General features: G+C 42.5%; 1 protein-coding gene across 1 annotated transcript in view; it reads right to left on the reverse strand.

Annotated features, from left to right (window-relative positions):
• LOC110486590 (glutamate receptor ionotropic, NMDA 2C-like) overlaps positions 1-16,958 on the reverse strand; it is an 87,207-nt gene that overhangs the window by 8,394 nt on the left and 61,855 nt on the right. Inside the window, exon 6 of the mRNA XM_021558310.2 lies at positions 2,913-3,081. Coding sequence (XP_021413985.1) covers positions 2,913-3,081 — 169 coding nt within the window. The remainder of the gene's footprint in view (positions 1-2,912; positions 3,082-16,958) is intronic.

Here is a 16,958-nt window from a genome sequence, read left to right on the forward strand (position 1 = left end):
GAATTGAAACCAGGTGTGTAAAACAAAAGGAAAATGAAAAGTGGATCGGCGATGGCTAGAAAGCCAGTGACGTCGACTGCCGAACGCCGCCCGAACAAGGAGAGGGACCGACTTTGGTGGAAGTCGTGACAAATGTGGTGGTCAAGGCTACGACAGCGCCATTGCAACGAGTGGCACTTACTCAGCACATATCAGACCGAGAGCCTAATGCTTATTAGGTTGTTTTTTTTTAGTTCATAAAACAATCTATCTGCAGAAGTGACAGTTACAGGGATGGTAAAAACTGCTTGATTGCCATAGCAACATCAAGAAAACTGGGCAGAAGGGAGTTGTGCCAGTTTGTAACATCTTTAATTGAGCTTCTCTTTCTCCTTAATTGCCGGCTTCTACATGGTACGGAAAGAGATGATCTGTATGGGAACCTCTGGGGACAGGTTGTCTAGATACAGGACGGTTAATAAATTGGCAGATGCAAACAGATGATCGTCTTTAGCAGACAACAGTTCTTGAGGGCTTGAACAAAAAAAATTGTTTGCAACTTTGTTCATACTGGTGAATTGGCGTTTGACTTGTGTGGCTACAATATCAAGAGTCCCTAATCTCGGGAATATCTTGGCCTGCATCGTTCAAGACTAAGTTTAAATTGTGTGCATAAATAAATAACAGCTAAAGACGGTATATAGCTATAGATAGTACACTGCATAATGAAACAATCCCTAGTAAGCTTAGTAAGTGTTTTCAGGGAGGACAGACTGTATTGTTTGGCATTATAAGTCTGGTTTCATGCACAACTTTCTATCCAATCTGGGAGAGAGCGCGAGGACGTCTCATGTCATGCAGGTTAAGGTAGCCTATACAAGATAGTTGTATATTTCAAAACAATCTATTGGTATCTGATTAGTATGCTGTTGCATCTAATATTTATTTTACAATCTGCAATGGTTGAATTTCCAACTGTAATTTCTGTAAATACATTATTGCCACGAGCCAACAGTATAAATATTACAGCATTGCGACTCCGTGTGTAGCTTTGTGAAATGTTAAGCTTAACATGAGAAAATAATGACCAAATAGGCCTACCAATAAACATTTATCCATTAGCTAATGCAAAGCTAAACCCTGGCACCACAGAAAGCCTATCATTGAATAGATAGGCATGCAGCTGCATAGACCTTGCGGAGATCCAGAGAAACTGCGTCATGCCAGTGGTTGTGAAGCTGATAACCCTATATAAAGGTTGTTGCTAGTCTAGTCAGTCCTGTTGTTTTACCCCTGGCAGATCCCCCCTCCCTTCCCTGCAGTATGATATCTCCTCTTAATAACCTCTACTGACATTTTCCCCTACACAACTGTAATGTTTAACATGCTGATGGACTCGCCAGTGGGTTTACAGTCCAGGCATTCTGCCTGGCATTGTGTCAGCTGTTACCGGTGCTACTGTGGCCAATGCCCCAGTGAGAACAATAGCTTCCCTGAAACTAATGTTGTAACCTCAAACTCTTCCAGAACACAGTCAGCAAGAAGAATGAACTTTCAACAACTTCCTTCTGGAAAACGTCCCTGGTATTCCAGAAATTATGGTAGGAGGATTCCAGATTTCCTGCTTATGCCCTCCTGAATCTGAAAATACACCAATTGGATTTCGGGAAAACCAGGGAATTTATTGAAATGTTGCAACCCTACACTATAGTCTAGTTTCCCTTTATTTGGATTTGGACCATAATAACTATTTGTTTTTATTAAGGTCAATGAATTCATTGTTATTCATTACTTTTTTTTTTTCATGTTGATCTGTTTATCTGCACCAACATTGTCACACCCTGATCTGTTTCACCTGTCTTTGTGCTTGTCTCCACCCCCTCCCATTTTCCCCATTATATGTATTTATACCTGTGTTCTGTGTTTGTATGTTGCCAGTTTGTCTCGTCAAGTCTACCACCGGTTTCCTGTACTCCTGTTTTCTCTCTAGTCCCTGTTCTCTTTTTCTCCCGGTTTTGACCATTCTGCTTGCCCTGACCCTGAGCCTGCCTGCCCTGACCCTGAGTCTGCCTGCCCTGACCCTGAGCCTGCCTGCCCTGACCCTGAGCCTGCCTGCCCTGACCATGAGCCTGCCTGCCCTGATCCTGAGCCTGCCTGCCCTGACCCCTTAGCCAGCCTGCCCTGACCCTGAGCCTGCCTGCCCTGACCCTGAGCCTGCCTGCCCTGACCCTGAGCCCGCCTGCCGTTCTGTACCTTTCGGACTCTGCTCTAGATTACTGACCTCTGCCTGCCCTTGACCTATCGTTTGCCTGCCCCCTGTTTTTGTAATAAATGTTTGTTACTTCGAACTGTCTGCATCTGGGTCATATCATGAGGTCTGATAAACATAAACCTAAATCACCAATGTCAATAATTGAAACACGACCACTTTTGAATGGTGTCTCTGAGCTCAGAGGAGGTAGAAAATGCTCTGTCATCAGTTATATGAAATGGAGCTAATTGATCATATTTATTTTACAGTTATAGGAAATGTGAAATCTTATAGTAAGTAATTTATGATTTCCTTGTTACTATATTTAGAAAGCATTTCAGTCATTTCAAGCCCTATTCTCCCACTTTTGATGAATAGGAAAAAAAAAAGATTTGTACTATATACTTGAGCTTGTCCTTAAAATCGGGTACACCTCAGCAATTTATAACACCTTTTTACCAGAAAGGTGAGTGCCAGACATTTCTAGAACTATGCAGCAGTACTAGTTATTGTTTATGGCCATCTCATGAAAAATAATTACTTTTGGGTATGTCTATATAATGGAAATAAAAGTTTTTTATTATTCTTCAATTAGATTGGCTAAATCTAATGTATTTAATATGCTAACTTTTTAGCAGGTGGCTAATTATAATGCTTGTAAGAATAACCATCATCTCCTTACCTCTCCGATCATGCCGTTCCAACTGCCTCTGACCAGCTTGCCGTGCTTCCCGTTGGTGACCAGGTAGAGGTCGTATGAGAATTTGGTGGTGCGGGACAGCTTCTTCAGGATGTCTATGCAGAAACCCTTACAGCACAGTTTGGTGTAGGGCTCAGTATGACCTACAATACTGGGGAGGACAAAAAAAGACACTAGAATGTTTGTATAAAACATTTGCCCAATGTTGCAAGAACATTCCTAGAACGCATTTAATCTCTTCTTTAAAGGTTGTCAGAATTTTTTTTAGGTTGTGGGAACAATCTGGTGAGATCATTGTGGGGCCATAAGAAAAGATCTGTTCCCAAAACACAAAAAGTGTCCAGTTGTGCAGACAATTCTACAATGTTTCTTTTAGGGTGCAAGAAACATTCACCTGAAGTTGCAAGAACGTTGCTAGAACCTATTTCGTCTGTTCTTTAAAGGTTCCCAGAATGTTTCCCTTGGTTGTGGGAACAGTCTGGTGGGAACATTGTGGGGACATATGAAAATATGTGTTCCCAAAAAACAAAATCTGTCCAGTTGTGCAGATAATTCTGTTTCTTTTAGGATCAAACAAATACAAAGTATGCTCAGTTGTGATAACATGCATACGATGTTTAAGTTAGGTTGCACAGCACATTCCTATAATGTTGTAAGAATCTTGACAGAACACCTGGAACACCTAAGTTCTTTAAAGGTTCCCAGAACATTTAATTAAGTTATGGGAGTTGTCTGGGATGTTGCAAGAATATTTTTGTGATATTCACACAGGATGCAAAAAACAACAACACAATGTTGCACAATTTCCAAATAAGTCAGTTTTTATGACGTTCGTAGCATATTTATTTTAGGTTTAACATAATATTCCATTGAGGTTCACACAGTATACATTTGACCTAGTCTTGAAGGTCCTCAGAAATTATCAAAAATGTTATATTTAAGTTTTACCTAATATTACCACAACATTCTCAGCACGAGAATTTGTAGCTCCTTATAGCATGATAAAGCAGATTGGAATACATCCCCATTATGTTTCTCTTCTGATTTAATGGCAATTTGCATTTGAAGGTGATCTAGAGACACATAGCATTTTAATTTCTTTCAAAGGACATTTGAACATTTACACATGATTTAATTAAGTCGCACACGACTCCAACACCATCATTAGGTTTGCAGATGACATGGCTGTGGTAGGGCTGATCACCGATGATGATGAGACAGCCACAGGGAGGAAGTCAGAGACCTGGCAGTGTGGTGCTAGTGTAGCCGATGTGAAATGGCTAGCTAGTTAGCGGTGGTGCGCTCTAGTGACGTTTCAATCGGTGACGTCACTTGCTCTGAGACCTTGAAGTAGTGGTTCCCCTTGCTCTGCAAGGGCCGCGGCTTTTGTGTAGCGATGGGTAACGATGCTTCGTGGGTGACTGTTGTTGATGTGTGCAGAGGGTCCCTGGTTCGCGCCCAGGTCAGGGCAAGGGGACGGACGTAAAGTCTATACTGTTACACTAGGACAACAACTTCTCCGACAACGTCAGCAAGACAAAAGAGCTGATTGTGGACGACAGGAAACGAAGAGCCGAGCACACCCCCATTCACATCGATGGGGCTGTAGTGGACTGGGTCGAGAGCTTCAAATTCCTCGGTGTCCACATCACTAAGAACCTATCATGGTCCAAACACACCAACACAGTTGTGAAGAGGGCACGACAACACCTCTTCCCCCTCAGGAGGCTGAAAAAATGTGTCATGGGCCCTCAGATCCTCAAAAAGTTATACAGCTGCACCATTGAGAGAATTTGACTGCCTGATCACCGCTTGGTATGGCAACTGCTTGGCATCCGACCGCAAGGCGCTACAGAGGATAGTGCGTATGGCCCAGTACATCACTGGGGCCGAGCTCCCTGCCATCCAGGACCTCTATACCAGGCGGTGTCAGAGGAAGTTGTCAAAGACTCCAGCCACCCAAGTCATAGTAAGTAAGCATTTCACAGTAAAGTTGTATTCAGTGCTTGTGACAAGTACCATTTTAATTTGATCATAGGACATTTCGTATGTTGACAATCTGCATATGTGGGTTCTGAACCTGCAATGTTCAGTTCTCAAGCCAGGTCTACACGGCACAAACAAGCACAAAATAAAAATACGGGTTGAACATAACCCAGCGCAACCAGCCTAACGTGCGCATACATGAAAACAGATAAACAATACCACACAAAGACATGGGGGAAACAGAGGGTTAAATACACAACACATAATGAGGGAAATGAGTGTGTGGGAAAATGAGACAAATCAAATGGAATATTAAAAATGTATCGGCGATGGCTAGAAGACCGGCGACGTCGACCGCCGAACACCCCCCGAACAAAGGAGAGGAATCGACTTCGGCAGAAGTCGTGACAATATCTTTTAGTAGATTATATCTGAGCCTCAATTTCAACATTTTTTTAAAGGAAACGTGTTTAAAGAAAATGTGGGATTGAACCTGCAAACTTGTAGCCAAATAATTAACCATGTGCCACCAGGAGATATCTGTGGTATTGTGGGGGGTTTCAGTCTAATATAGTCAATCAGGACACAGAACACAATTTCGGAGTTGTTAAAAATGTTCCCATCCTCTTCATAGTACTTGTAAAATATGGTTGTATTTGTATGATTAAATGTTGTTCAAATGAAATAATGTGCATTTTGTCATCAAATGAAGTGTAAAAAATATGGTTGTCTTTGTATGATAAACACTCTTCAAATGCCCTATGAATTCAATTAAAATGCCATGTATTACCTTGTAGTGAGCCTACAATACTGTCACGCCCTCATCTGTTTCACCTGTCCTTGTGATTGTCTCCACCCCCTCCAGGTGTCGCTTATTGTCGCCAGTGTATTTATCCCTGTGTTTCCAGTCTCTCTGTGCCAGTTCGTCTTGTATGTTTCCAATTCAACCAGTGGTGTTCCTGTTCTCCTGCTTTTTGCATTCTCCTTTTTATAGTCCTCCCAGTTTTGACCCTTGCCTGTTTTTGGACTTTGTACCCGCCTGCCTGACCATCCTGCCTGCCTGCCTTACACCACGAGCCTGTCTGCCACTCTGCACTTCCTGGATTCTGATCTGGTTTGGACCTTTTTGCCTGGCATTCTCTTGCCTACCCCTTTGAATTAATAAAAATTGTAAGATTCCAACCATCTGGCTCCTGTGTCTGCATTTGGGTCTCGCCTTGTGCCTTGATAAATACAATCTCAAATTTGGACTCATCAGACCAAAGGACAGATTTCAACGGGTCTAATGTCCATTGCTCGTGTTTCTTGGCCCAAGCAAGTCTCTTCTTCTTATTGGTGGCCTTTAGGAGTGGTATCTTTGCAGCAATTCGACCATAAAGACCTGATTCACACAGTCTCCTCTGAACAGTTGATGTAGAAAAGTATCTGTTACTTGAACTCTGTGAACTCTGTAACTCTGGGTCTTCCTTTCCTGTGGCGGTCCTCATGAGAGCCAGTTTCATCATAGCGCTTGATGTTTTTTGCAACTGCACTTGGAGAAACTTTCAAAGTTCTTGAAATGTTCCGGATTGATTGACCTTCATGTCTTAAAGTAATGATGGATGGTCGTTTCTCTTTGCTTATTTGAGCTGTTCTTGCCATAATATGGACTTGGTCTTTTACCAAAAAGGGCTATCTTTTGAATACCACCTCTACCTTGTCACAACACAACTGATTGGCTCAAAAGGAAAGAAATTCCACAAATTAACTTTAACAAGGAAGTCCTGTTAATTGAAATGCATTCCAGGTGACTGACTACCTCATGAAGTTGGTTGAGAGAATGCCAAGAGTGTGCAAAGCTGTCATCAAGGCAAAGGTTGGCTACTTTGAAGAATCTCAAATATATTTGGATTTTTTAACACTTTTTTGTTTACTACATGATTCCATATGTGTTATTTCATAGTTTTGATGTCTTCACTATTATTCTACAATGTAGAAATAAAGATAAACCCTTGAATGATTTCGCGTGTCCAAACTTTTGACTGGTACTGTATATATATTGCATGAACATCATAAAAACTGACTTATTTGAAAATTATGCAACATTGTGGAAATGTTCTGCGCAACCTTCGTGAATATATGTCACGACTTCTGCCGAAGTCGATGCCTCTCCTTGTTCGAGCGGTCTTCTAGCCATTATTGATCTATGTTTCATTTTCGATTGGTTTTGTCTGGTCTTCTTACACACCTGGTTCCAATCCCATTCATTTAGTGTTGTGTATTTAACCCTCTGTTTCCCCTCATGTCCTTGTCAGAGATTGTTTGTTGTTATGTTCATGTCTCATGGATTGTTGAGCGACAGGTTCTTGTATCCACATTTATTTTATTATGGACTTTGGTTTTGGAGTTTATGTTTTAAGTTATTAAAATACTCCGATTGTACCAAGTTTAATTCACCTGCGCTTGACTTCCCTGCCACCTACATACACGACGTGACAATATATCACAAAAATGTTCTTGCAACATTCAGTGAATGTCCTGTGAAACCTAACTTAAGCATTGTATGAATGTCATCACAACTGAGCATATTTTGTGTTTTAGGAACCTGTTTCTTCCACACTGTTCCAACAGCCGAATGAAATGTTCCGGAAACTCAGAAAGGCTGTTCTGTCGACATTGTTGCAACATCAAAGGAATGTTTTGTGCACCCTGATACAAACATTATCTGAATGTCAGAACAACTGGACAGTTTTAGTGTTTTGGGAACCTCTCTCTTGTCTTTCCCCACAATCTTACCACCAGACTGTTCCCACAACCTAATGAAACATACTGGGAAGCTTTAAAGAAAATTCTTGCAACATCAGGTGAACATTTTATACAAACATTGTATAATCATCAGCACGACATTTACCGCAACCTAACAAATATTCTGGGAAATTTCATCGAACCAATTTTGGTTTCCTGGGAAAACATTACTGATACATTGTGTTATTACATTACCTGGAAACGTAATGAGAACTTTTGGAGAATGTTCTGTGGTGGTTGTTCCATATGCTGTTCACAACATTTTAGTGAATGTTAGGAGAACATTACAAGGATGTTTACTTTAAAACATAAAATTGTATAAATATATAAAAAACATTTATAAAACTATTTTTGATTGTAATCAACCCTAACTGGATCTTAAAGGGAATCTTCGCTAATGTTCTGGAAATGTTCCCAGTTTGCTTGGAAGTGAGTCATTTTGACTCAATATGAATTAAAAATTGAAATATCTCTGCCATTTTTGAAGTCATCCCCCACTCCGTACTTGACCTTTAAGAGTCACATGCAGGTAAAAAGTTTTAAGCGTTTGGAGACATGAGCTCTATTTAAAATTATCACTTTTTCCAAGGATAACCACTGTTCCAGGAGCTCCACACTTGAGCAAGAGGCAACAGATATCCTACAGTAACATAAACTAATGAAATGAATATACTTTGATCTTTGAAATAATACTTTTTTCATTTTCCAAGGCCTTCATTTACACAACCCAAATATTTGTTTCCCGATAGCATATATGAAATGTATGATCGTATCTCCCTCAATGTGATCAAGACAAAGGAGATGATTGTGGACTACAGGAAAAGGAGGACAGAGCATGCCCCCATTCTCATCGACGGGGCTGTAGTGGAGCAGGTTGAGAGCTTCAAGGTCCTTGGTGTCCACATCACCAACAAACTGTCATGGTCCAAACACACCAAGACAGTCGTGAAGAGGGCACGACAAAGCCTATTCCCCCTCAGGAGACTGAAATTATTTGGCATGGGTCCTCAGATCCTCAAAAAGTTTAAAAATAGGTTCTACAGCTGCACCATCGAGAGCATCTGGTTGCATCAAAGCCTGGTATGGCAACTGCTCAGCCGCTGACCGCAAGAAACTACAGAGGCAAGCCGCCCTAGTCATAGACTGTTCGCTCTGCTACTGCACGGCAAGTGGTACCGGAGGTCACCAAGTCTAGGTCCAAAGGGCTTCTTAACATTTTCTACCCCCAAGCCATAAGACTCTTGAACTAATCAAATGGCTCCACAGACTATTTGCATTATCTATGCATAGCCACTTTAACTCTACCTTGATGTACATATTACCTCAATGACCTCGACTAACCTGTGCCACCGCACATTGACTCTGTACCGGTACCAACCTGTATAAAGCCTCGCTACTGTTATTTTACTGCTGCTCTTTAGTGATTTGTTATTTACATTTTTTACTTATCTATTTTTTTTTATTAAAACCTCTTAAGGATCCGTCCCTTTTTTAAAACATTTTTGCCTAAAATGACATAACGCAAATCTAACTGCCTGACCTCAGGCCCTGAAGCAAGGATATGCATATTCTTGGTACCATTTCAAAGGAAACACTTTGAAGTTTGTGGAATGTGAAAGGAATGTAGGAAAATGTAACACAATAGATCTGGTAAAATTGTAATAGTGTGTGTGTAGGTGGTAGGGAAGTCAGGAGCAGGAGAATCGAACTTGGTATAAGTGGAGTCGTTTAGTAGACTTAACAAAACTCCAAAACCAAAATTACAAAATAAATAAAAGTGGGTACAAGAACCCGTCGCGCACCAATATATACACAAACATACAATCAAACAATCTCCAACAAGGACATGAGGGGAAACAGAGGGTTAAATAGGCAACATGTAATTGATGGGATTGAAACCAGGTGTGAAGAAAGACAAGACAAAACCAATGGAAAATGAAAAATGGATCAGTGATGGCTAGAAGATCGGTGACGTCGACTGCCGAACACCGCCCGAACAAGGAGAGAGACCGACTTCGGCGGAAGTCGTGACAAAAATATAATACAAGGAAAAAACAAACGTTCTTTTGTATTTTTTTTTAACCATCAACTTTGAAATGCAAGAGAAAGGCCATAATGTATTATTTCAGCCCAAGTGCAATTTAGATTTTGGCCACTAGATGTGCAAAGTGTATGTGCAAAGTTTTAGACTGATCCATGGCATTTCTGTTCAAAATGATGTATCAAGACTGCCCAAATGTGCCTAATTTGTTCATTAATACATTTTAATGTTCAAAATTTTGCACTCTCCTTAAACAATAGCATGGTATTCTTTCACTTTAATAGGTACTGTAAATTGGACAGTGCAGTTAGATTAACAAGAATTTAAGCTTTCTGCCTGGAAAATGTTCTTGTTACTTACAACTTCATGCTAATCGCATTAGCCAACGTTAGCTCAACCGTCCCGTGGACGGGACACCGATCCCAAAGAAGTTTTAACACTTTCTAAAATTGGATTTGATTTGATATTTATTGGACCGTTAGAATGTTGGAGTCAAAATGACTAGTTTTGGCTTGAAGGGGTTCCCTCCAGTCCAGGGTTTTCTAGTGTTAAGGCCAGTACAAAGGCAGTACAATTCTTTCCTAGATCTGAAAGGAACAGCTATGATTGAATCAAGAATGCAGCCAATAAAAATATTGTTGTGAAATGTAATTCATCTCTTCACGGCTATCGGTTTTCTGTATATAAATATTGGTTTGTTTGTTACCATTGCAGCTTGTTATTGATTGAGATAGACAGGTGTGAGTTGATTAATATAAAGGTGGCCATTTGTCGCTCATCCAGGGTTATTAATCAGTGGAGAAAGCTATTGGCTGAGAGTTTTTGGGGATATTCACAAGTCTTCACCTGATTCATGTTCTTATTGGATGGATTGGATGTGAATGGAAGAGATGAGTGACCAATGGCATGTCATAATGATTCAATAACGCATGGGGATGAATTAGGAACTCAGCTAATGTGGCCATTTTCAATCAAGATAGTCGATGCACCAATTCCACCCATCAGGTTACAAACAGTAATAACATTGTTGTAAACACATCTATTCTCGTTTCATAAAAGCCCATCGTTAACTTCATGCTCCTGGAGCAATAGAGCAAGAGGCTTCAGTTTATATGGCAAACATCTCATTAGCATGATTTCCTAAAGGAGATGTAGCAGGAAGAAACATACCAGAAGAAGGTGGAGGAGGGAGAGTGACAGAGAGAAACAGAATGGTATAAAAAGACCTCCTTGATGTGTGCCCAGGAGCTGACGTCAGGAGTGGGGTTGCAGGGAGAACTGGAGGGACTGGGCGGCTCCATAGGCCTGCGCACTATGTCATGGCTGCGACAGATGGATGGACAGCTGGGGCTGACCAAAACAAATCTGACACAAATGAATCACAAACAAACAAAGGCAGGAGTGAAACACAATGCTGGATTATTTGCTGCCTGGCTAATGGCGGGCTCGTCCACGGCAGATAACCAGCCTACATACTCAATCCTGTAGACCTTGCCCCATTACCAATGTCTTTGGGGCTTAAAGCAATACTTCCTCTTCAGGCATTGCTCTGTCTCTTTATCTCGACCCCCCCCCCCCCCCCCTTTCCCTACCCTGGGTGAAACGATTTGACCTAAACCTCAGTGCAACATACACATCCTTATGCTAAGCCATGGTAACGAAGTGTACACCAGCATGGGGCCCACTACATGTGGAGCGGCTGGAATGACCCTGACAAAGTGAGCTTTACCTGTATACACAACCACTGTACTGATCTACAGACAGACAGAGAGACAGAGAGAGACAGAGAGACAGACAGAGACAGACAGAGAGAGACAGACAGAGAGAGACAGAGAGACAGACAGAGACAGAGAGACAGACAGACAGACAGACAGACAGACAGACAGACAGACAGACAGACAGACAGACAGACAGACAGACAGACAGACAGACAGACAGACAGACAGACAGACATACAGAGAGAGAGAGAGAGAGAGAGAGAGAGGGGGAATCCAGGGGAAGTAAATGGACAGCACTAGCGGTGCATATCAAGTGGAGGAAGCTGACGCTGGTATAATATTCATTCCTCTAAATTATCAACAGGATTACCAGGAACGTGATTAGGAAAATGTCCTCCAGTTTCACACTAACTGGATTATGGGAGCGTCGTTGGAATATGTGGGTGGAAAACATAGTGACGTCATTAACAGTGTGTTGGAGACTTGAACAGGGTTCAAATTAAACATTGACTCTTGGGGGTCCCCAGCGTCTCTTAGGGGCACACAATGTCTCTTGGAGGCGGACAACGTTGACATATTTGACTTTTTTCAAGGGACCACATTGATATTGCAGCAGTTCGAGGATGTTAGACACCTCCAGTATAGAGCGAAAGAGAAAACAGACAGTCAGAAATAGGAGGGGCTCATTCCATAGCTCACTGACAGTGGCACATAGGGAGTGGCGGTGTGGGGGACCAAGTGAACCATGATGAGATGCAGAGAGCACTAATGACACATCACCCTTAACCTCCATCAGACCTTCAGACTAATGGAGTGTGCCCTCAGCCCTCAGACACAGGGAAGAGTAGGAGTGCGAGGGGCAATGAGACACACACAGCCGATTGAGGCGCAGAGCTGCAGCCGCAACAAAAGGAAACAAATGAAGTGTTTGGAGGAAACGAGCGGGTGGTGTGAGACATCACAGAGTAAACAGACAGGTCCCAACATCCCCTGCCTCACCAGCTGCCAGGGATCACCGCTGGGAGGTTAAGTGGGCTGCTGATTGCATCCAAACAGGTTTGGGAATATATGGAATATGTGTGTGTGTGTGTGTGTGTGTGTGTGTGGTGTGTGTGTTTGTGGTGTGTGTGTGTGCGCATGTGTGTTCACGTGTTTGTGTGTTTGCTACAAATGTTTGTGTGTTGTTGTCACCACAAAAACAATTATTTGTGTAAATGGGTATCTGCTTGTTGTCTGAAGGAAATCCAAAGGCACAGTTGTTTTGGGTCCCTATATCCAGCAGGAATCCCTTGAAACATTCACCTTTGAAACAAACTTAATTGGACCACGGTGCTGTGCATTGTTCCTGCCAATGTGTGGCTCGGGGGGGCTCACCCACTGCTGAACCCAGTCTCAGTTTTAATCAAATCAACCTATTATCATCTCGCTCTCATTAGGCAAAATGGTTATATGATGACATCATCGTCTAACGTCAACACTACTGTTCACCTAGGGATCACCAGCAATGGCAAGAGGCTAATGCGCTGACGTGTGGTCACTGTAAGGGTCTGTAACAAGCTAGTGAAGTGAAAAACATTACAAAGAGCTTTACAGAAGAATAGGACTTGTCTCTCTGGACAACCTGACACATAAGGAGGAGTTATATCAGTCTGACCACAGTGGAGCAGAGTGAACATGTGACTGTTTGTTTTGTCTCTTCAAGGAGGAATAAGCGTGTCTCCATGCGAAGCAGCACAGATGGTCCGGTACGCAGGCTTCCTCGTTTCTCTCGTCTGCTGAGGGCTTGAGGGATTGGAACAGAGGGCCCAGAAATACTCCCGCCTGACGGATGGCTCGTGGCGTTGGCACCCAGCTCGGACGAGTCGTGTAGGTGTGAGTTATGGGCGATACGGGCCTCGGCGGGAGTCTTGGGGCATGGAAGCGGTTTCTGAGAGAGGCCGCTGATGGTCCTTAATAAATGAGAATGCCAGGTCCTCTAGCTCCCTGTCCTGCTGGCCAGGAATTATGACTGGCGGCCAGGATAAAAAAAAACACCACAGCCCTGGGGTCCATTATTAGCATCAGCCCCCAGGGCTGGTCTTTAGTGGCATGGATGTTGGTGTTTTACCATTATCAATCATTGGGCCTCTATCTCAACCCACTAACTGCATCATTTAGTTGCTTACTTGGTTTAGCCAATTTCTCCCATATGAACTCAAGGAAAATGTTTCCTTGTCCAACATGGCAAACTGAAATCTAAGTCAAGACAAAACACACTAGAACTATGCAGATTCTAATAATGGGGTGTTTTGGTCAGTGCAAGCTAAAAAAAGATCTGGTCTGCTTCCCAAGCAGATTTTCACTGAATTGAGCTCATCCCCTCTTCTCATTAACAACCATTGTCAGTAATGGATAATGTTTCCTTTCCCCATATCCATTCACAAATTTCAGGCTCTAACTGTCCAGGATTGACGAGGCGGCCTAATCGGCCCATCTAATTGATATCCCAGCAAGCAACACATATATTTCCCTTATTGGGTCACACTGTGATTACTGTGATGTTGCACTCTGGCTGTCTGCTTTACCCATTGTATGATGGCTGGGCTAATGGTAGGGGAAGAGACTGTTCATCCGATTCACACCTAATGGCACTCTCCAAGTTACAATCCAAATGAATCAACCACAGCATGTTCTACATGTTGGAGCTGTCATTAATATGGTGTCTGTGGTAGTTCTTAGCTCAGTTTACGTTCAACAAGTAGTGGTAACCCGTCATTCAGGGAAGGTGGGGGAGAGCCCCACATGTTCAGCTAAATAATGTGTTGCCTGTTTTGCATGTTTTGCATGTTTGGGATTAATACAGTGCCTTGCGAAAGTATTCGGCCCCCTTGAACTTTGCGACCTTTTGCCACATTTCAGGCTTCAAACATAAAGATATAAAACTGTATTTTTTTTGTGAAGAATCAACAACAAGTGGGACACAATCATGAAGTGGAACGACATTTATTGGATATTTCAAACTTTTTGAACAAATCAAAAACTGGAAAATTGGGCGTGCAAAATTATTCAGCCCACTTAAGTTAATACTTTGTAGCGCCACCTTTTGCTGCGATTACAGCTGTAAGTCGCTTGGGGTATGTCTCTATCAGTTTTGCACATCGAGAGACTGACATTTTTTCCCATTCCTCCTTGCAAAACAGCTCGAGCTCAGTGAGGTTGGATGGAGAGCATTTGTGAACAGCAGTTTTCAGTTCTTTCCACAGATTCTCGATTGGATTCAGGTCTGGACTTTGACTTGGCCATTCTAACACCTGGATATGTTTATTTTTGAACCATTCCATTGTAGATTTTGCTTTATGTTTTGGATCATTGTCTTGTTGGAAGACAAATCTCCGTCCCAATCTCAGGTCTTTTGCAGACTCCATCAGGTTTTCTTCCAGAATGGTCCTGTATTTGGCTCCATCCATCTTCCCATCAACTTTAACCATCTTCCCTGTCCCTGCTGAAGAAAAGCAGGCCCAAACCATGATGCTGCCACCACCATGTTTGACAGTGGGGATGGTGTGTTCAGCTGTGTTGCTTTTACGCCAAACATAACGTTTTGCATTGTTGCCAAAAAGTTCAATTTTGGTTTCATCTGACCAGAGCACCTTCTTCCACATGTTTGGTGTGTCTCCCAGGTGGCTTGTGGCAAACTTTAAACGACACTTTTTATGGATATCTTTAAGAAATGGCTTTCTTCTTGCCACTCTTCCATAAAGGCCAGATTTGTGCAATATACGACTGATTGTTGTCCTATGGACAGAGTCTCCCACCTCAGCTGTAGATCTCTGCAGTTCATCCAGAGTGATCATGGGCCTCTTGGCTGCATCTCTGATCAGTCTTCTCCTTGTATGAGCTGAAAGTTTAGAGGGACGGCCAGGTCTTGGTAGATTTGCAGTGGTCTGACACTCCTTCCATTTCAATATTATCGCTTGCACAGTGCTCCTTGGGATGTTTAAAGCTTGGGAAATCTTTTTGTATCAAAATCCGGCTTTAAACTTCTTCACAACAGTATCTCGGACCTGCCTGGTGTGTTCCTTGTTCTTCATGATGCTCTCTGCGCTTTTAACGGACCTCTGAGACGATCACAGTGCAGGTGCATTTATACGGAGACTTGATTACACACAGGTGGATTGTATTTATCATCATTAGTCATTTAGGTCAACATTGGATCATTCAGAGATCCTCACTGAACTTCTGGAGAGAGTTTGCTGCACTGAAAGTAAAGGGGCTGAATAATTTTGCACGCCCAATTTTCCAGTTTTTGATTTGTTAAAAAAGTTTGAAATATCCAATAAATGTCGTTCCACTTCATGATTGTGTCCCACTTGTTTTTGATTCTTCACAAAAAAATACAGTTTTATATCTTTATGTTTGAAGCCTGAAATGTGGCAAAAGGTCGCAAAGTTCAAGGGGGCCGAATACTTTCGCAGGGCACTGTATGTGTCAATATGTGTCTCTTTTCTTGATTTCTTGAGTAAGGCAGCTCCAAAAGGCAGGTGTTTCAGCCTAGCTCAGTGATTTCTGTGGTGGTGGGGCAGCCAGCGGAAAATACGGAGAGTTGGTGATGTTCTTTAGTTGCGCCGTGATATGCTCAGTTTTCTGTCACTCATGGGGATACTACGTTACCGGAAAATCCACAGGGAGAGCTCGAAAATTCAAACCCCATTGGGTGCTGCAATAGAGTTACATTAGAAGTGCCCATCCAAGAAGGCTCAAAGTCATTGGCCACAGGTAAAATGATGTCAAATCACATTATATCTACCATAGCTTTGATTGGACTGATCATGTCAACATCATACTTTCAAAATCTTAGCTAGCAAGCTAGACAAGTAGCCATCATCATGAATTACATCAACAATCTACTGGCAAATTATTTTCCATCTGTCACGACTCCTACCGAAGGTGGCTCCCCTTCCTGTTCGGGTGGCGCTCGGGGGTCGTCGTCGCCGGCCTACTAGCTGCCACTGATTCTTTCCTCCCCCTCCTTGTCTGTTTATTGGTTACACCTGTTATGTATTGTGATGATTAGTTGGACTTTATTAGCCAGCCGGCCCGCCTGTTCTTTGCGCGGGATTGTTTGTGTGACATTTGTGCATGTTTGGGTTTTGCTGGACTGTTTTAGTCCCCGTGTTTGGGGCATTTGTTTTTGTGAGCGCCCAGTGTTTCGTGGGGTGGCCTATGTTCGCCGTGTGTGCATTAAAGAGCACTACCTTGAACTCTCTGTTTCCTGCGCCTGACTTCGCACCCACTACACCCAGATCGTTACACAATCCTTGTAATATGAAGACAAATTATAGATAAAACGTATCGGGTCTCATCGGCCATTGGACATGAACATTACACAACAAGTTGGAAATCGCAAATTCAACAATGAGGGGTTTGGAAGAAATCAGTGGATAACTGCAAGCATTGCAAAGCAATCACTAGCATGCTATCCAGTGGAGTGGGTATGTGGTCCAAGTCTGGGTTTAAGGG

Source organism: Oncorhynchus mykiss, chromosome 13 (genome assembly GCF_013265735.2).
Source record: "Oncorhynchus mykiss isolate Arlee chromosome 13, USDA_OmykA_1.1, whole genome shotgun sequence".
NCBI classification, from domain to species: Eukaryota; Metazoa; Chordata; class Actinopteri; order Salmoniformes; family Salmonidae; genus Oncorhynchus; species Oncorhynchus mykiss.